At 44.3% G+C, this 21382-nt stretch overlaps 2 protein-coding genes across 2 annotated transcripts in view; one reads left to right on the plus strand and one right to left on the minus strand.

Moving 5' to 3' along the window:
- Positions 1-5266, plus strand: part of LOC142774219 (sodium-coupled monocarboxylate transporter 1-like) — a 57543-nt gene extending 52277 nt beyond the window's left edge. The window contains exons 12-15 of the mRNA XM_075874614.1: positions 1056-1216; positions 1945-2045; positions 3153-3250; positions 5076-5266. Of these exons, the coding sequence (XP_075730729.1) occupies positions 1056-1216; positions 1945-2045; positions 3153-3250; positions 5076-5213 (498 nt within the window). The 3' untranslated portion in view covers positions 5214-5266. The remainder of the gene's footprint in view (positions 1-1055; positions 1217-1944; positions 2046-3152; positions 3251-5075) is intronic.
- An 8095-nt stretch (positions 5267-13361) lies between these two features.
- LOC119181750 (heat shock protein 68-like) lies at positions 13362-15550 on the minus strand. Its single transcript, XM_075875530.1, has one exon. The coding sequence runs from the start codon at positions 15457-15459 to the stop codon at positions 13546-13548; it is 1914 nt and encodes a 637-aa protein (XP_075731645.1). The 5' UTR covers positions 15460-15550; the 3' UTR covers positions 13362-13545.
- Between the last annotated feature and the right edge of the window lie 5832 nt (positions 15551-21382).

Here is a 21382-nt window from a genome sequence, read left to right on the forward strand (position 1 = left end):
CAGCCAGCTGAAGATTATGGCGGCACTCGGGTAGCCTTCCATGAAAAGGATCATAGCACCAACATTTTCTTTGATCCACCAGTTGCGACTCAGATGTCAAACCAATATTTGTTCTTTATCGCTTGTAATGCTATACCGAGGACATCTGGTTTGGAGTAATTTTCGTAGAAACAAAATTTTCAGTTTGGACCACTTTGGAGAAGCTAATTTTGCATGTGGAGAAACTATGAACCAGCCTATTTCACATTTTAGAGCACGTTAGATAAACAAGCTGATAAACAAGACAGCTGAACACTTATAAATTATGGGGCTAGACAAACTAGACAAAGACAGCAAAAGCTCATTAATGCGAAATTCAAGGTGACTCTAAAATTGTTCGAATGAGGTGGCGTTCGAATCAACGTGTGGATGCTAGAATTAACGAATACTGCTCCACAGTGCGTGGGCAGAACCCGAAGAAGCCCCATCTGGACTCGTTAGCACGAATTGAGTGCTACAACGCGTTAGCGGTTGTAGCACTTAGTAACCAAGTGCAAAAGACGTTTATTTACACGGCAGAGTTGACGCGCTGAATATTAACTTTAATCAGGAGTTTTCATAGGCTTGCGTTTCTTTTGTCGAGACTCCGTTGCCATCATTCCCACGTTTCCCAAGAGCTCGAGCGCAGCGTCCGAATTCTCACCAGCCGTGAAATGCTCCTGTTTTCTTGTCTTGCATCTCTAGCAAATTTGGTTAGGTTTGGTGTTGCTACACATTGTGGACGCCCTAGGACGACCTCTGCGAGGAGCGATGAAAACCAGGGGCTTGTAAGTTTGAACTAACCATCAATTGTGAATACCGACGCTTTCAAATTATTGGGAGTTTCCCCCCCATAGAAATCCACAGGGCAGTGCCGATATGGGTGCGAGCTCGTATTCACTGTAAGTTCGAATTAACGAGCTTTTATTGCATCTCGGTTCGCTGCTAATCTCACGGTGAAAATTATTCCTGGATTAGTCGTTGCTCTATTCAATAAAAAATTACATTAAATATAAACCGACCCTTCCTTGTTCCAGGGTTCGGCGGTGGCGGCCCTGGGCGTATTCGTTCTACAGATATGGCAGACCACTGGCAGGTTCTTGTCACGTATCACGCCGGCGAGGAGGACGTACGGCTTGTACAAATGCCCCGGGAACTACACGCTTCACGAAGAAGCGTCAAATGGAAACCGCGAACAGTAACATGAAATCGTAGAAATTTCGTTTCAATATGACATCCGTGCAGAAATGCGGTGCGGTGACGTCGATCAGGGAAGCGAAAATCGTTAAACGTGCTTTATACAAGGCACTGTGAGATAATACAAGTGGCACTTTTCCTTAAAAACCATATCCTCAACTGTTTGGGGAGAAGGGGGAGCAGTAGTTAACTAACAGCGGAAGAAATGAAAGCCTCTACCATACGTCTCTCGTGTTTTCCGTCTCGTTTTGTATTCGTCACTCGCTCATCAAAAGTCCCAGCTATTCTGCGTTACAGGACAAAATTTCATACCAATTCATATCTATAGCCTTCAGTGACAAACGAGTCGCAATCAAGAGCGGAGCCAGAAAATATTTCGGGAGACATTAGCGCCCTATAGGAATTTCTTTATATGTATTGTAGCGCAAATGATATATATATATATATATATATATATATATATATATATATATATATATATATATATATATATATATATATATATATATATATATATATATATATGCTGTCCCATACAACTCGTACCATCTAATTCATTAACATAATTATTGTACAATAAAAAATAAATAAGGCACCGCTTGTTTGCAAACCTGCTGGTGCCTCGAAATGGGTGTAAATTATGCAACAAATAAGTGCATAAATAAATGAAACAAAATTTAGCGAGGGTTTTAAATTAATCGTTCTCCTTTCACCCTCCATGGCCCACAGTGCAGACGCGCTCTTGCTTTACCGGATCTCTTCGTACTGGTTCAGTCTTCTCACGGTCTGCTTGACAGTGGTGCTCGGCCTTACGTTCAGCCTATTGTGCCGTAAGTACGACGCCGCTTGCTACCACTTCATATCAGCAATACATCGAAGCTCTTAGAGGCGTGTCAGTCATCGGCTTTCAAATGAATAAAAAAGATAGGGTTTTCTCTCAACTTCCTTTTCATATAAATACATAAGGCAACTTACGGGAAGAGTGTCTGGGCTGTGGTACCCAGGAAACGATTCTACTGGAGCTTGTCCGCAAAGTCCTCGTAGTCGGCGACCACGTAAGAGTAAACCATGGCCTCCGAGATTGCGGTCGCGCGGCGTGCCCGCCGCGCTGCCGCAAATCTTGGAGGCCATGAGTAAACACTATCTCCGTCTATCATTCTCGAGACGCTCGCTGAATTTTGTAGCTGACGGTTGTCCCGTCTGTGATGGCCTCTTTTCGACGACCTCCCACTGATCGCGACCCCGTCCATGAACTTCTCTTAACCGGCCCTCATTCTTTTACGTTCCTCTCAATACTTACTTCTTAGATATATTTTATCCCTCCTTATCCCTTCTCTTGTGAGCCACTGCTGAGGTGTCGCATGTTGGTGCAGACAGTTGTGGGGTTCACTTTTCTTTTAATTTTTTTCCTCATTTCAAATCCCCCTCCCCCACCCCACCGGGGATTGCAAAGATGTGTTTAGTAAAGTGTGTTTAACCATTCAAAGCACTTGGCACTCTACTATGGGAGAACATAAAGCCCTCCCAGATGACTGGTATGTTGTGAGTTGTGAATTTAGTTTCGCCTTCATAATTACTGCTTTGTGGTAACGGATCTAAAGCCTGCAGTTGGCAGAGACGTACGAGGTCTGGGCACGTTCCCCTGGTGGTTGTTGGTTGTTTACAGTCGTACCAAATGCATCGTAGAGTATCTCCAGACGTCATTCGCTGCTCATGCCAGTAATTGTGCGTAATCATCATTAGCATCGTCATCATGGCTACGGCACACGTCAACGGACAAGTATCGACCATACGGAGCTTCGCCCCTGAAACATTAACGCTTATTTTCTATTTCTCTTGGTTTCGTGTACTCTTAATCAAATAATCTTACGCATGCTTATAACGTGAAATGAGTAACCTCTTTACAATGAGTCCAATGCCGCGATTTCTCGTTCCAGCTTCTTCGACCAACGAGATACGAGATGCGGCGCGGCTGTCGAGTCCTCTGATGCTCAAGTTCTGGCGTCGGGTCGGCCTTCTCCGACACGTAAGCAAAGTGAGTTTTGGACTGCATGCTCTCCTCTTATAGTCTTCAGGTTAGCTTCTCGAATGATTGGCTTTCTTAATTGTATAAAAAAAATAAAACGAAGAGAGCACGCATTGAGCCCCAATCCGTCAAAGAATGCACTCACAGTGACAGCTCGTGCGATGTGATCGGTCACATTCCTAATGAAACGCTGTGTACGCCATCCCAACGAGTGAATATGACAGTCGAGTCCGTGAGGTTCTTATGGAAATATGACAAGTATTTACAACCATAAGAAATATCTATATGTATTTTGTAAGGAAACAAGAAGAATTGTTGGATTAGTATGCAAAACGTTTCAGTAGGAATCTTCACCAGTAACGTAGTGAGAAACAATTTTTTCAGGAGGGTTTCAACCATAATTTATGTATGTTTTACATACGTTTAGAATGATGTAGGTTAGAATGATGTAGGTTCGAGCAGAAAACGATGCACTGGAAGCATTTCAAGGCTTCCTCGAAACGTGTCGAGAGAACAACGCAATGTCTTCCGATGGTCACCACCTGCAGTAATCAGCCCTCGAGCTCACCGATGGAGCAGGCTTAATGACATGAGCAATGGGAAATTCTGCCCTTTGTTCTGTTTGGCACGAGAGAAAGCGTTCATTTAATCACTGGCATGAAATTTTCGGCATCAACGTGTGTTAACATTGCCATTTCTTTTCCTCGAAAAAGAAGCCATACACCGAACAACAACAATTAGTAACAATACTTTCCCCCCAAAATACTAAAAAATTTCATCATTAGTTCTCCTCTTAAGGCTTACCTATAGAAAAGCTCGCTTTCTTGTGTGTTTCTTCCCCCTGTGGTTTCTTCTGAGTTTCTTGTTTGTTTGTTTCATTACACACACACACACACACACACACACATATATATATATATATATGTGTGTGTTCGTGATATATATATATATATATATATATATCACGAATCGATTTATGCACCTATACGTCACCATTGCTGTTTCCCTCTTTTGTGTGGACGCATCACTCACCACTAACTGGGATGCCACACGGCGAGATATTTGGCACGGCACCTTCGAACGCTTCACCACAAGGCAAATAGCGTGCCGCTCATGAAGACATAGCACCTGTGTCTTGTGTTCCTTGTGCGCATGTCGATGACAGGCGCTATGTATTCAGGAAGTGTGCACTGCATCTGTCTTGTGACGATGAACAGACAATTAGATCAAGATGTGTTAATTGTTGGAACACCATAGCGCAAGCACTAATTTGGAGCAAACAGTGTAACGTTTACATTCCGCGAACAAGGTAGACACTTGGAAAGATCGCACAAAGACACTGTCTATGTTGCAATGTCATAAACCACGCCAACTGTTTCAGCACGCGTTGTAGAGGGTTTCAAGATTGCAAGCATTGCACCCAAAAAAACTTCCGGTCACCTCATTTATCAGCTCCTAACTTCGAAACTGAACGCACGTTCTCAAGTTTTTTTCAAGAGTAAAGAAAATCTTTCTTTAGTTTTTTTCTGATAAAAGGCATAAGGTTCAAAGTAATCTCTTATTATTTTATGTAGCTCAAAAGAGCATTTATTTGATTATATTGTGCCAAATAAGGGAAGGAAAGTGTAGAAAATAAGCGATAAGCGGGCTATTTTCCAGAGCTTTTCTTGCCCCCCCCCCCCCCCCCCGATGCTAATAAGGCACATCGGTGGACGAAACTGGATGCCATCAAAGGTCTGTGTTTGTAAACAATGAAAGGGCTTATACTTCCGGCTATTGAGCTTCTGTGTTTAATTTTATCTTTGTTTGTTTGCTTTTTTTTTTCCTGAACCAGGAGCATCGTGAAACGAGCGAGATGGTGCACAACGACGCTGCTCTCGAAGTTCGGCCATTGCAAACTACTAAAGAAGACGATAATCTCACCAGTTGCATGAAAACGTGGACGACATCGTACTACAGCCGATGCTCTTAGGACGTCGCTCAGAAGATAGAACAACGCTGCACGGACGAAAAGCCACAATAAACTATACCGAGAACTCCTAACTCTATAATCTAAAACGACTGTACAGACTATTGCGACGTCGCCTGCTAGAGGCTGACGTCATCACCGAGGAACAAAATTCGCACACTTCGAGAGTACTCTACAGGCAGCGGAAGGAAGGGGGTGCTCACCTTTCTCGAAGTATCTCAAGTTTGTGCGCACAGCCAAACACAGCTAGAATGAACTCTTCTACCACGAAATTGCCTGCACAACAAAATGCGTCACACAGACGGTATGGCCAGATTTATACCTTGCTCATGTTTTCTGAACTCCCAACAACGAAGACACGCAACAATGATTCTGCCTGTTTAGAGAAGCAGTTTATACGTTCTGCATTGTTTCATAACGAACACTCATACGACTCGCCAAACAAAACGTACCAACGTGACTGCAACGCCATCTCATGCTAACTCTTAGGGTGCACAAGAAAATTAAAAAAAAAAAGTTTCAATGCGGATGAATAAATAACACCGGCAAATTTTTTCTTGTTTTGTGGCACGGTGTTACAGCATAGCGTGAAATGAATGTTTTTACCTCTGCCCTCGCCCTGACCTTTCACCACGGCACGTCATCAACCTCACCGGCAGCAGGCCGCTAAGTTGTGGTTTGGCATTCAGGAAAGTGTGCTACTTCGCAGAAGAAAATTTTGGCAGTAAGAATTAAGTCCCAGCACGACTGAGACAATGGGCGTAGAAGACGCAACGCAGCCGAGCGCTGACTTAAAACTTCAGTCCGTGTTGCGTGTTCTTCGTCCATTACCTCAGCCTCGCTGTGCCTTCATCCTCACCTAGGTCAAGGTCTTACTGAAAATTTCAGGCTACGATTCTATTAAAATCGAAGCTGTATAAGCCACCGGTAAAAACTTCGGTGCGTACAAGTGTGTACAAGAAACTATCATCATCATGAATGGGTATGTGCAATATAAATTGGGCAGATCCCTCAATACACGTACGCACCTCTGCATGGTCCACTACGTTGAAGAAGGCAACGGATGGGCGGCATTCCACAGTCAGGATTTCTGGACACACTAATAATGACAATGATTACGTTTTAACGTCCGAAAACCATGATATGATTATCAGAGACGTCGTAGTGGAGTGCTCCGGAAATTTCAACCGCCTATAGGGTTCTTTCCCGTGCACCTAAATCTAAGCACACGGACATCAAGCATTTTCGCCTATACAGACCTAACTAGTGATTGAAAAGAGAGAGAGAATGAATGAAATAAAGGTACAGGCGCTAACTATAGACTACGTCCAGTATGATACCCTACAAGTGGGGAGAGGGAAACAAGGAAGTGAATTAGAGAGAGTTTCAATAAACCGTCGGGAGTAACACAGTGATAACCAGCGCAGCCACATGTTTTCAGCTTCGATGAAGCAACTGCACGGAATGCTTCAGCGGTTCCTACAGCGAGAGAATACTATAAGGAACGGGGAAGGCGACGGCTACTTCGAGAAGACGCCGAAATGATAGAAGCCCTACGCGAACGACGACAGCCCACAGATCGACGGCAGTTGCGAACGCTTGGTTTCAGCGCGAGCTTTCGTCTATAAAGTTTGAGCAATATCTGCATGGGTCGTGTCTGTGACTTTCTGTGGTTGTACTCGAACGTCTCTGCGCTCAGAAGCAACCTAGCAAAAAAACCTAGCATCATCAAGCTGGCTTTTCACTTCACTTTATTACCTTACAGACCCCTTGGTAGGGGTATTACACAAGGGTGGAAAAACATTAGTCTGTAATTTGCGTAAACATAACTGAAAATACAGAAATAGAAAAAGAGAAAAAATGCATGCGCTATACATTTGCATAATACATAACAACGAATGAGGAAAAAAAAGTACAGATGAGTACATAGGGTGATGCGTTAATTACGTCAGCACGAATACTGATATACCCAAACAATAAACAGTAAAAATGAAATAAACGCTTACACTGCTAAAAGTGCGCCGTGACACTCGCCGTGAACGCCCACGGGCAAGTGTTGGCAATGATCGTCTCGTTGGACAGGTTGGTCCATTTGGTAGCGGTATGGCAAAAGAATGAGGCGATAAAGGTAGTAGTGCACGTGCGAGGGCAGCCCACTTGAAATGTGTGTCATGTACGATGAGATGTTCGGGCTGCTGGGAGGATAGAGACGGTTTCAAGATTGCAAGTGTTGTACTCCACAATACTTCCGGTCACCTCATTCACCAGCTCCTAATGTCGAAACTGAAAGCAAGTTCCTTTTAAATGTAAGAAATGTCTCTCTTTAGTTTTTCAGATAAAAGAAACGTGCGTAAAGTTCAAGGGAATCTTTTATCATTTACATGTAGCCCAAATGAACATTTTTTTCGAATATATTTTGTCTGATAAAAAAAAGGAGGTGTAGAAAACCAGTGGGCTATTTTCTAAAGCTCTTCTTGCTCACCGATGCTATTTACGCCTATCACTGGACAAAACCGGATGTCATCAAGTGGCTGTTTGTAAACAGGGCGGTTGATTAAGAAAAACAAAAAGGTTTAAAGTGCGCCAATGCGTGCAAAAAAGGAAGCAGATTCAATTTTTTTAAGGTAAGATATGCTTGCGTCATACGAATATTTAGAATGGATGAACCTCGTGGCGTTGTTTTGAACGGCTTCGAGTGCGTTGATGGAGTATGTTTGGTCAGGATTCCATATAGCGGATGCGTATGGAATCCTGACTATATTGCCTGGTAGGCCAGCTGTTTTACAGCTTTGGGGGCGCGATTGAGATGCCGCTCGAGAAAACCCAGTGATTTGTTAGCAGATGAAGCGATATTAGTGACATGTTTGCGCCAGGATAAGTAGTTCAATATGGTAGCACGTATATATGTATCACTGTGCAACACACACGGGAACGTGACTGATTGTGTACCGGTAAAGAAATGAATCACGCCGGCGAGAAAATACAACCTCTTTACACGTCTTGGGATTAAGATCGATTAACCAACGGCCGCACTATTGCTGTAGTTAATTTCCTCCTGAAGATATATGTCTTGATTTGATGAGTTAGTGATTTTTCGAAAAATGCCGCAGTAGTCTCCAAACAAACGAACGTTGCAAGATACTTGCAGATGATGATGATATGTTGGGTTTAACGTCCCAAAACCACCATATGATTATGAGAGACGCCGTAGTGGAGGGCTCCGGAAATTTCGACCACCTGGGGTTCTTTAACGTGCACCCAAATCTGAGCACACAGGCCTACAACATTTCCGCCTCCATCGGAAATGCAGCCGCCGTGCCGGGATTCAAACCAGCGACCTGCGGGTCAGCAGCCGAGTACCTTAGCCACTAGACCACCATGGCGGGGCAAGATACGTGCAGAGGTAGGGCATTTATAAGTATTAGGAAAAGTTGATGTCCAAGGACAAATACTTTCGGTACGCCGGAAGTCACTGGGAGGAGGCTATAGATTCACAGTTGTTAACTGTAGCAGATTGGGAACTGTTCGTCAGGATGGCCTCTATCCATAACTAAATATCGCAATTAATATTCTCAAGAGGAAGCTTTACTGATAGGCGTTGGTGTGGCACTTTGTCGAACGCTTCTGCGAAATTTAGGAATATGAGGTCTGTTTGGAGGTTACAAACAAAGTCGGTGTGAATATCATGCAGAAAAATGGCCAATTGTGTTTCGCAGGAAAAACCTTTGCGGAACCCAAGCTGTGAAAAGTGAAAGTATTTGTTCCAGTCAAGAAACTTCATGATTTCTGTGTATACGAGACGTTCGGTGAGCTTACAGGGCACATTCGTTAATGAAATGGGGCGATCATTGAGCGGGTAATTCCTGTCACCTGTTTTGTAGATGGGAAAAACCTTCCAAAACTTCCAGTCATATGACATTTCACCAGTTGAAACCGCTATGACGTGTTTAGTATTCTTCAACAGTTTTGCATTAATGTCATCCAGGCCGGCTGATGTGTGTGTAAACTTGTCGATAAACGATAGGATACCATGAGGATAGGATACCATGAAAAGTGTAATGGTTGGCATAACACTTGTATTGACGAAAAATGCGGTGTTGTAGGCTCCTTTGTACATACACATATAAAGGGCGCACTGCATTAACAAGATTCGCGCACTTTATATCGTCGACCATTTCCCCTCCTTCACTGGCGAGTGTTACACTGTACCTACCTTGAGGATGTATCACCTGCCGGGATTTCTTTACGCTATTGGTTAAGAGTTGCCAAAGGTCTTCACCAAAAGACGTATCTTTCGCACTGCAGTGTGAATCGTGGTTAAATATGCGTGTTCAGCATAATACTTTCCCCGTGCAGAAGTGTTATTTTTGCATATTGCGGCGCTATGCAAACGTTTCTTTTTTTTTTGTTTTCTCGTCTTTCAAGAGAATGATTAAACCATGGTTTTTGTGCGTGCATTCGAAAGGAAATATTTAGTATGTACCGGTTCGCTAATTCATTTATTTTCTCTCTGAATATCAGCCAATTTTCATGAATGCTGCGGTTATGAAAAGTATCTTGAAAGGAATGTAGGAAATCCTGCAAATGTTCACATAATGCCTCATAATCACCTTTGTCGTATAGGTGTAATGGTTTCTCGCGCTTCTGCAGCAGAGCGGGACCAAAGTGAAACAAAGCATGAATGACCTTGTGATCGCTTATTTTTCGAAGAAAGGTAATGGACGACAAAAAGTATACTAGATCTAAAATGCTTGCAGTGTCTTGGGTAACGCCCGTTGGCTCTGATGTATGGCTCTGATATGGGTTGTGTGATAATAAAGTTGAGGCAAACGTTCAAGAAATATCTCGCTTCAGTTCGGTTTACTATATCTAGCCTCAGTTTGGTTTGCTAGAGAAGGTACAGAGCTGCACAAATCAATATTTGGTAGGTTACGGAGGAGGAGGAGGAAAGTTTAAGCGGAAGGACAGGGAGGTTAGCCAGTTCGTAGACCAGCTGGCTACCCTGTGCTGGGAAAAGGGGTGAGTGGAATAAAAGATAATGAAAAGAAATGTTGCGAAGAGAGAGAGAGAGAGAGAGAGAGAGAGAAATTACAAAAAACTGTCGACAGAGGAAAGGCAACATCAAAGAGTATAAGACATTAAAGTCTGTCTCTGAGGCCAGTTGTCCGCAAAAAAAGCGTAGCAAAGCTTTCAAAGCCTTCTGGGCAGAGGATGGGCTCGGCAAATGACCCAGAATCCTTTGTTCCAACAAAGGACGATCATCCAGTCTATCCAGAGCTGCCCTCAGTTCCTGTCTTGGCGCGTTGAAATGGGTGCACTCACATAGAAGGTGCGCGATGGTTTCTTCGCAGCTGGAGTAAGTGTATGTAGAAGAGCTGGTCATTTCAATGAGATAGGAGTATGCGTTCGTGAAGGCCACTGCAAGTCACAGGCGGCATAAAATAGTCTCCTCATGTAAGTTAAATACCTTCTTTTTTTTAGGTTAAAGTATTCAAAAAGAAGAATATCGACATTTGGATAGCGAGAGCAAACAACATTCAGTGCATTGCTTAGATTTCGAACGAAGTCGACGCCATTACTCGGGGGACTGCAACAAACACCTAAAATTACAGATTGCGGGGCGGCATGACATAGAATAAACAGTATTTCTAGTTCTGATGGGATGTCGATAGCAGAGCATGACAAGTGCTGACTAAATACAATGAGCCCCTCTCCCTCTCTTGTCTCGGCACTATCTTTACGAAAGACGGCGAAGTTTGGTAGATCAGTCAACACTTCCTCTGAGAATAAACAAACCGGGTCCTGGCCTAACCGTATTTACGTGCACGCGTAAATACGGTTAGGGTAGCCACAAGAAGCCGCAAAAATCGTGAATGGCAACGCAGGCATTGTAAGCCCAGATAGCACATCGTTAAAGCATGTCCTTCGCGATTAACAATCAGGGGTACGCCTCGTTTCCGAGGCCATAACAGACTCGGAATAATTGTCTTGCCGTGCGCAGCACTCGTGCAGTCCGGCTCGCTTGAAAGGTGAAGGAGTGTTATCTCTAAAACTGCGTGTCACTTGCTCCACCGGCAATGAGTCGGCCGGCTTGCGCATAGATACGAGACGCTGTGCAATCTGCAGCTCTCCGCGCCAAGCCGCGATAGGTGCGTTCCCGATGGGTTGAAAGCATACTTTTTTCTTTTGTTTTTTTTACTTCAGCGCCGCTGTAGCTAGATGAATTATCGCCAAATGTCGAGTGCAATTTTTTTGCTCCAGAACCAGCGTCCACCCTCAGTGAGGGTAGAAAAGGCTTTTTTTGTGTGTGGTTGATAGAATTAAGCTGCTCTTACCACCTGTATGATCACAGCGAGAAATGCAGGTACCGGGAAAGAAACGTCACCTTCTGCAAGTCAGAGAAACGAAACGCGACGTTTGATCTTAAGCGAACATTGAGAACAAAAAGTGATCTACATTAATAAAAGGCAGCAGTACTGCGCAGGCAACTAATGATTGTCGGGCTGCACGTCATACTCGTAGGTAAACCCGAATGCGTAGACTTAAAACATATCCTAGGCAAATGCCCGCACAGTACACGGCTTTTCGATCACAAAAGCCCGGATCACCTTGAGACGCGTTGGCGCGATGCTCAGAACTCGAAAACCAAGTTTGGGCCATCGCAGCAGGCCTGGGAAGTGACTGAAAGGCTAAACATTCCCGCGACCACCCAGGTAGCTTTGGCCAGGCCACCAATTCAGTGGCGGATCCAGAGGGCACTGGGCCCTCTGGATCGCCCTCTTCCTTAAAGCCTGCAGCACCTCTCATCAGTGCTTGCCATCCATCTGCTATCACCAATTAGGACAAATGAATGGGGTTACTGTGAGCACACATTAACAGTATTTATGATGTCATGGTTTTTGTGCTAGTAAAAACAAAAAAAAATGAATGACTACGCCCACCTTTCAGGTGTTAGTTCAAGTAACCCCCCCCCCCCCCCCCCCAAATAGGTGGTTGGATCCGCCTTTGTGCCCATCTGCAAGTAATTAGGGGTCCTTGCTTTCAAAGGCCGCATATGACAATTCATTGTCTATATTCGATCCTTACGAATGTTTATGCCAAAGCTTGGCTGCAGAAAATCGCAACGCTACGCAAGACAATCGAAAAATTTTACCTTGGATTTCGAGAGAGGTTAGGGCTTTTGTCTTGGGCGCCGTAACAAACTATATTCGTGTTTGGACACAAGATGGCAGCACACGCCAGGCAAACTTGGTTCATACGTGCCGAATTGTACATTTCGATTTCACGTGCGTACGCTGCCTATTTAATAGAAGCCACAGCAGGATTTCATCGTGCATAATTTCATCGTGCATATTGACAATATTCAGTCTCATTTAAGATAGCGCGAAAACGCTAGCATGAGTAACAAAAGAAAGCCTACAACCAAAGGCAGTAAATTATGTCCTTTGAGAATAAAGAAGAAGGGTCCTTTGCATCTCTGACGCCTGCAAAATTTGCTAAGTTTTTCTTTAAAAACGAAAGAGGGCAGCACTTCTCAGGCAGGCGCATCATTGTGGAAGAGCGCGAGAAAATGTCTCGGGAGATGAATCGGAGCAATTTCTCTTGATATACGCAATAAAACAAAACTAACTGGGTGCATTCTGAGCGAGAATTCTGAAAATGTGTACGCGTGATCCTTGTGTGTTTGTTGCTATGTAATTTTTGTTGTTGCTATGTAATTTGTTGCTATGTTGTTGCTATGTCATTTGTTGCTATGTAATATATTTGTTGCTATGTAATTCAAATTGCTTCGTAAAGATCACTCATGTTCCTTGCCTTACCTACAACCACACTGTTGATAACTTTACGAATACTTTTAACTGAATATCACACTCCTACTGTAGCACAGTGCATCATCCTAAGAACACTTACCTATCCTCTTCCATAAACACTTACAGCGCATCATACAGTATGCATGAAGACTATCTACACTGAAATATTTCACCAATCAACTCGACAAAGTTCTAGCTGACTTTATATCACTATGACATTATTAAATTAGCACAGTAGCTTGATTAGCTAGTTCTAGAACTTCAGCATCCAAACACATGTGGTTAAAAGAAAAAAGGTAAAGGGCTTTGACCTTCCAAGAGGAGCCAAGGCACAAAAAAGTATTATGAGGACAAGGCTGTTTATTCGAGCACCACAAGAAAGGGACAACACAATTTCTTCCATGAGATCATCAAGCTATCACAGAAAGTGCTGTTCACTCAAACACCACATAAAGACAGGATTTTATATGCCATTTGTATATACACAACTTATTTACACATTATTAATAACCTAAGTACAGTTTTTAATCAACTTCTTCGACAGTCGGCCCCACATGCTGTGCTGTCGAACTGTGCTTTGGTCCTTGAGGCTGGTGCATCTTGCTCATGATTGGCATGCAAGCCTGCTGAAGCTCCTTGAGACGGTGCTCGTACTCCTCCTTCTCCGCCAGGCTGTTTCCATCAATCCATGAGATGGTTTCCCGACACTTCAAGAGCACCGAGTCCTTCTCCGAGGATGACAGCTTGTCTCCGGCTTCTTCGGCAGCCTGCTTCACTCCATAGACGTAGGACTCGAGGTTATTCCTGGCAGCCACTCTCTCACGCTGAATGTCGTCTTCCTGCTTGAACTTCTCGGCTTCAGAAAGCATTCGGTCAATTTCCTCCTTGGAGAGACGGCCCTTGTCGTTGGTGATGCGTATGCACTCTTGCTTACCCGTGCTCTTGTCTTTGGCAGAGACCTGCAGGATGCCGTTGGCGTCCATATCAAAGGTGACTTCTATCTGTGGAACCCCTCTGGGCGCTGGTGGAATGCCGTTGAGGTTGAATGTTCCCAGAAGGTGGTTGTCTTTGGTGAGGGCACGTTCACCTTCGTAAACCTGGATTGTGACTGCAGGTTGGTTGTCGGAGTAAGTGGTGAACGTCTGCGACGTCTTGCATGGAATGCGAGAGTTGCGCTCCACGATGCGAGTCATAACCCCGCCCGCCGTCTCGATGCCCAATGACAGCGGCGCCACGTCAACCAGGAGTACGTCACGAATGCTGTCGCTCGAGTCGCCGCTCAGCACGGCTGCCTGAACCGCAGCGCCATAGGCAACGGCCTCGTCCGGGTTGATGCCCATGGAAAGTTCTTTGCCGTTGAAGAAGTCCTTGAGCAGCTTCTGCACCTTTGGGATTCGAGTGGAACCGCCCACGAGTACTACGTCGTGAATCTGCGACTTGTCCATCTTGGCGTCGCGAAGTGCTCGCTCCACGGGCTCCAATGTGCTGCGGAACAGGTCCATGCAGAGCTCCTCGAACCTGGCTCGGGTGATCTTGCTGTAGAAGTCGACGCCTTCAAACAGCGCGTCGATCTCGATGCTCGCCTCGGCAGAACTCGAGAGAGTCCTCTTGGCGCGCTCACAGGCAGTGCGGAGTCTTCGCACGGCTCGAGGGTTTACCCTGAGGTCCTTGCGGTGTTTCCTCTTGAATTCTTGCACAAAGTGCTCCACCATTCGGTTGTCGAAGTCTTCTCCTCCGAGATGTGTGTCACCTGCCGTGGAGCGCACTTCGAACATAAAACCCTCGTCGATGGTCAGCACGGAGACATCGAAGGTGCCACCGCCGAGATCGAAAATGAGGACGTTCTTCTCTCCACGCAGGTTCTTATCGAGGCCATAGGCAAGCGCGGCTGCAGTAGGTTCATTGATGATGCGCAGCACGTTGAGACCAGCGATTGCGCCGGCATCTTTCGTCGCCTGCCTCTGAGAATCGTTGAAGTAAGCGGGCACCGTGATGACAGCGTCGCTCACCTTCTTTCCCAGGTACGCCTCGGCCGTCTCCTTCATCTTGGTCAAAACCATGGCGCTGATCTCCTCCGGGTTGAAACGTTTTCGCTCGCCCTTGAACTCGACGCTGATCTTGGGCTTGCCTCCGTCGTTCTCAACCTTGAAGGGCCAGTGCCGGATGTCGTCTTGGATCTTGGGGTCGTCGTAGCGGCGCCCGATCAGTCTCTTGGCATCGAATACCGTGTTCTCGGGGTTCATAGCCGCCTGCGCCTTGGCTGCATCGCCGATCAGCCGCTCCGTGTCCGTGAAGGCAACGTAGCTCGGCGTCGTGCGATTGCCCTGATCGTTGGCGATGATCTCGACGCGACCGTGTTGAAAGACTCCCACGCACGAGTACGTGGTGCCCAGGTCGATGCCGATGGCTGGTACGTCTGACTGCATGCGGCTAGGCATAATGAGTGCGTTGTGTGGTATGCGTTCTTTCCAGAACTATCGCTCTCGTATTCGAGTGATCAAGTCGCAAGTCTGCCTGACGCCCGCTCGGTGCGCAATTTATATCGTTCGCGCGCTTTTCCAGAAACGCTGAGAAGCTTCGCGAGCCGCGCCAACCAATAGGAGCAAAGCAGGTCAACGTCATCAACCTGGCCGTTCTGCTATTGGTCAGGTGCTCGTAGAAGCTCCGAGAAAGGTCCCGCATCGTCTTCTGCTGCTGCTAGCATAAAAAAAAAACAGAAAAAACAAACAAAATTCGATGTTTAGATACTGAGGTATAAATCTACTATACATTTCATATATAATGTATCTTTTGACGTCCAATGCAGGTCCTGCGTGCAATAGGGCCGAATACTTACGGAAATATACACATTGACAAGGAAGCTTCTAAAGCTTTTAGCGATGTCTTTCAGTCACCTATAGAAACGAATAAATAATACAGTATAATAGCCGTGCCTATGGCATCACCAGCATCATAATTACGTTGTTTGCGTGTGGCAGATTTTGTGCGATCCTGCCTTTTCAAATCAGCTGTTCGCGAATGCACGAGAATATTCGAGATCCGGCGAGATGTAAATACGGCGACTTTCTGAACGCGCTTAGGCTATCACCAATGTTCTCGTGAGTCCAGGGTTCGTTGTTGTCGGCAGGGGCATCATTAGCTTTTCGCAGGCAGAGGATCGTCATCGTAAGATTATTGGCCATGCTTCGTTCTTGGAGTTAACATTGTTCCGCGTTTTCTAACATCTTTTCAATGTGTGTGTGCCCTGCTTGATGTTCTCACGTGCAACTACAGAGTGCTTTTTAAGTCTTTGTGCGTGTGTTTCCACGGGATTGCGTGCTCGAGTACGTATGTATTAGTAAATATCCCTTAGTGTCGACGGTGCATAGTGCCGATGCCGAAAAGATGAGGTTCCTTGAAAGTGAACTGCCAGAACTCCATATGCACGACAGTGCAGGAAGATATTAAGGCGACCGCATAGTAGTACAGGTTATACAACTCGAGGTGTGATTATCGCGATTATTTTCAGATATTACGATTTTTTTTCGATGTGTTTATTGTGCTACATCGTATAACATCAACTTACACGTTTGCGACGTTTTCCATGGAGGCTTACGTTGTCTCATACCTTGCCTGGCTAACAAGATAGACCACACTTCTCAAATCAGTGCTGCGGCGACCTTGATTTATCTTTTAATCTCGGTGCTGTCTTTTTTTATGCTATAAAGTGAACATTCTTAGCCTAACATTGACGTCCTACTCCCCCACTCTTTTTTTTCCGCATTATTAGACAAAACAAACATGTTGTCATCAATTGCAAATTTGTATGATAGAAACTGCATACATTTTCGAAATCGCTCAGGCTCTTTCGAAATAAACTGAGCAGCGTGAAATCTGCATGCTTGTGATTGCCACCACCAGTCAGTTTCGTGTTCATGAGGGCATGCACATCATACAATCACATCCCATTTTTCCCTCTGCAAATTTCTGCTACACTCCACACATCTTCGAATAACATGCAAGTGCCTCTACTCTAAAATGCCGTGTCAGCTTTAGGTGATGTGCAATCGCGTAGACATTGAATATACATACGACATACATCCTAAGCAGAAACATAAGTAGCAATGAATGCCTTTATGGGCACTTATAGTGAAGTGTTACGTGTGATCACTTAACACGTGCTATAAAGTGTGCAATGCCTTTTGGGCTCAGTCAAGCTGCTGACAGCAGCTCTTTGTCCTGGAGGGCTAGTCTGTAGAAATAATGAAGTTGAAGTAGCCCCAAGAGGCATCGAATGCAGAACTGAGCAAGTTGTTGTGCACTGGCAGTGAGCCTCAAGTGTCTGTTTTGGAATCTCATCGAGGGCACTCTCACAAATGGACATGAAACTGGAGGCAGTGGAGTAGTTTCGGATTCATTCACCAACACTTCATATGTGCCTCACGCCAAGTCTTCTGCGACAAGTTAATCAAGACACACTGACGAAAATGAGACCCTCGTATCACTATAATTGGCAAATTAGTCCTGCAGAAGCACACAAAGTGCAAGTGGGTTCATGAATTTGAAGCTTTGTGCCATACTTGTTTGTTGTACACAGCTAAACTGAACACGTCAGACATTCCTACTCCCCCACTCTTTTTTTTTCTGCATTATTAGACAAAACAAACATGTTGTCATCAATTGCAATTTTGTATGATAGATATCGTAGTTAATCATGTTTTGAATGAGCTGAATGACAATAAACACAAAAGAAGGGGGGGGGGGGGGGCAGTTTCCCAGTAGATTGAAAAACATGATTGGTAGCACATTTTAATTAGTGAACTCATCAAATGTCACATTCATAGCAGAAACCCTTGATTGCACTCGCATGCAAAACCAAGAAGTTACTGAGATTACCTTAAATCAGCATTTGTGAGCAATGGAGCTGCTCCACACTGCCACCACATGAGAGTAACTTCATCCTTAGACTCTTCATTTGTATAGGTCACAGCGTTCATCAAAGGCAGTTGTTGTTAGCAAAAGTGTTTAGTACTTCATGATGAGAAGTTGCCATCATGCCAGGTTGAAGTGCGGATTCAGCGGCACAGTTGGCTTACATTGCTGGTGTAGCCAGTGAGGCTTAGACCCCACTCCCCCTTCCCCAAAATTTATTGATTTGGCACGTGAATGCGTACACTCGCACAACACATGCACAAACACAAACCATAGAACCACACGAAAAAACTTTCTGGCTAGTCCTCTTCTTGGTTGCTCGACGGTGGCCAAGAAGGGGACTCAACTCACATCAGCGGCAAAATCATGAGCCAAGAGCCAGGCAACCAAAGAGACGTGGTCCAGCATGTGCTTGGAATCCTGGAACGCCAGCGGCTGAAAGGGGCGTCCCTACGGGTCTGACACGAGTAGGTTGCCGCTCCAGGACGTCCAAGCACGCTAGTCTTTTTTAAATCCCTCTACCTCTTCCCCCCTTATGCTGGATCAACAATAAAGTTGTTTCAGTCACTCACTAGTCCCCTGGCTTAAACGTCTGTGGATTGTCACCTACCATTATCTGTCCTTGTGTTTGAAGTTCGAAATAAAGTTTAATGAACTCAATTTATGCCTTTGACGTGCTTATTTGTGTGCTCTTTATCTCATACACCAGCACATGTTAGTGGCAGAGACGTATTAGGTTAGCTTACTCGATAGAAACAGCACTTGAGCAACTCGCCTGATGTTGAGACCCTTGAATCTGGCCACTGAACATGCATGTTGCTTGCATGGCTTCTGCCTGATGGGTCATGTTGGACTTTACAAAGCAGGCATAGTGTAGATTGTACTTTAACCTGATTAAAGAATAACAGTTATGTACGTTTTTCTCGAAGTGGAAATTGTATGTTCTCATCTAATAGTGGAAATAAAAGTTTATCCAATCCAATCTAATAGTGGAGCTAGTAAGCCCTGCTTTTTAGTTCCATCACTGCAGTTGATAAGGTCAATCGAGGTGCTCAATCCTAGTTAGTCATGTTTGCGACGAGCTGATTGACAGTAAACACCAGGCTGTTGAAAGAGTGTGTACCTCGGTTTCTCGCCTTATTCACTGTGTAACTGCTCTCGACCTTTCGTGGTTATAACTGTGGCAGCCTTGTCACCTCTCAGGTAGTACTTTGGTTTTTATTGGTCCGTTGGGCTTAAGTGCAGTATTTTAGGGCCGCAGTTATACATACCATGTGTTTGAGTAGCCCTAGTACATATTTGCAGGTTCTAACCTTGTACATACACAAACCTCCACACCCAGAAGTTTGTGGAGTGTATCATTTTCTAAAAAGCTATATTCCTACTTCGTTTGATGACGTAGCCTCCAAATAAATATTCCCGCCTGTGGTAGTAACTGCGACTTATACAGCTACCGGCTAGGTTAAAAGTGCTGTGCGCTAGCAGAGCAGAGATTCGCATTTTCAGTAGAGTCCACGTTCCGTGAACTTTTGTGGGTGAGTCTACACCCAAGAAAGTCAATGGGAGGATGATAGCCATGCTAGCATAATTGTTGCAAATGGCACCCTTCATGTGGGAAATCTAGCTTCAGCTTCCATCGGCCGCATATTGTCTATTCAAGGGAAGATTCTGTTGTCCGACTCATGTCGCTGTGGATGTGACTGTTGGCATACGCAAAAACTCTGGTCTGGCAGGTATGTGCCCCAGAAATTGGGGAAGCCCTACCACTTTCCACAGGTCCAATCAAAATTAAGCCCTGGGTGGTGAAAAAATTAATAGGGTGGCTCATTCCCAGGCACGAGCATCACTGGATGGCTCAATAATTATCTCTTCCAATAGTGGAACTTATAACGGCAATCAAATATAGAACATCAGCTATGGGCACAGATATGAGGTAAACAATACCATAAGGGATGGAATATCAGCACTTAAAATTTCCATTCAAGTCTCGCAACGGTCAGTCTCCCCTGTGGTAGTAACTGTGACTTTTACTACCTGCTGTATAATGAACAAGACCCACTAATTAGTGCACAATACCCACTAATTGACAATAATCTACTCACTTAAGGGAAACTTTAATGAAGTGTTGAGATGGCTTATTAACATCCATGCAGTCCACTCTTAGCACGTTGGCAGGACAACCTATAAATCTGCTTACACACGACCTTACTAACCCTGTTGGCTTGCTGTCAACTACTACAAATTGGAAGTACTAGTTCGTGCAAAACATTAATGGATGCCTGTCCCAGCATTTAAACCATTGAAATACGTTTAGAGGCCTAGTTAAGACAACCGTTTAATTTGTCGAGCACCAATGATGCAGGAGTCAGTGGTCTCAGCAAAACAAGCACGAGCCTCAATCACAACAAACATCTTCTTTATTCTTTCTCCAACAATGTTCATATTTGTCACTACCAAACATATACTTATAAACGGGCCTGGTTTGTAATATTGCCCCTCTGTCATTTCTGCAAATAAATAAGAACAATTGAACATTATCTTGTGTTATGTCTTAGATATTCATTATTAAAAAAAATACTTCTCCTTAATCCATTTTTCAAGATACGTTTACTGCAGCACTTGTATATGAACTTTGGTGCCAACGCTTATGGATAATGGCATATAGGAATGTCCTTGGTGCAGTTTATAATTTTATTCAAACCACCTAAGACATCCCTTTCTAATCCCCACTTTATAACAAATATTCATGAACTAACCTTTCTTTTTAATGTGTTCAAGCTTAGCATATCCGAACAAAATAGTTCTGGTCAAATTTAATACAGCTGTCTGGTCTTATCGTACAATTGCACAATAATTTGAAAATTTCATGAATGTATCAGCAATCTTTTCCCCTTCATTTGATAACTAAGCATTCTTTACGTTATCGTTGAAATGTTAAGATAGCGAAGTCTTGGCCAATGCGCCAAGGTGGGGACTGCCATAGTGTTGAGCATTCGATCAATCAATCAAAACAGGTGTGTGCCACAGAGATTGGACAAGACCCATTAATTGACAATAATCTACTCATTTAAGGGAAACTTTAATGAAGTGTTGAGATGGCTTATTAACATCTATGTAGTCCACTTATAGCATGTTGGCAGGACAACCTACAAATCTGCTTAACACGATCTTACTACTCTGTTGGCTTGCTAAACGTCAACTATAATAGATTGGAAATACTAGTTCATGCAAAACATTAATGGAATCATGCATGGACAAAGTAAAACAAAAGCAATAAAGCAGATCATAAAACCCCTTTTGGAGAATCGGTTGTACCGGCACTTCTTCAAAGGCAGAATTAAAGAGTGAAATCATTCTTACACTCTCCAGCTTTATAGTGCTATGTGCTGTCTTTTTTATACAAGCTGTTTCTATAAATGTTTTCAACTTTGATGTCTTTTATTTATGTGT

Source organism: Rhipicephalus microplus, chromosome 10, assembly GCF_043290135.1.
Source record: "Rhipicephalus microplus isolate Deutch F79 chromosome 10, USDA_Rmic, whole genome shotgun sequence".
Lineage (NCBI taxonomy): Eukaryota > Metazoa > Arthropoda > Arachnida > Ixodida > Ixodidae > Rhipicephalus > Rhipicephalus microplus.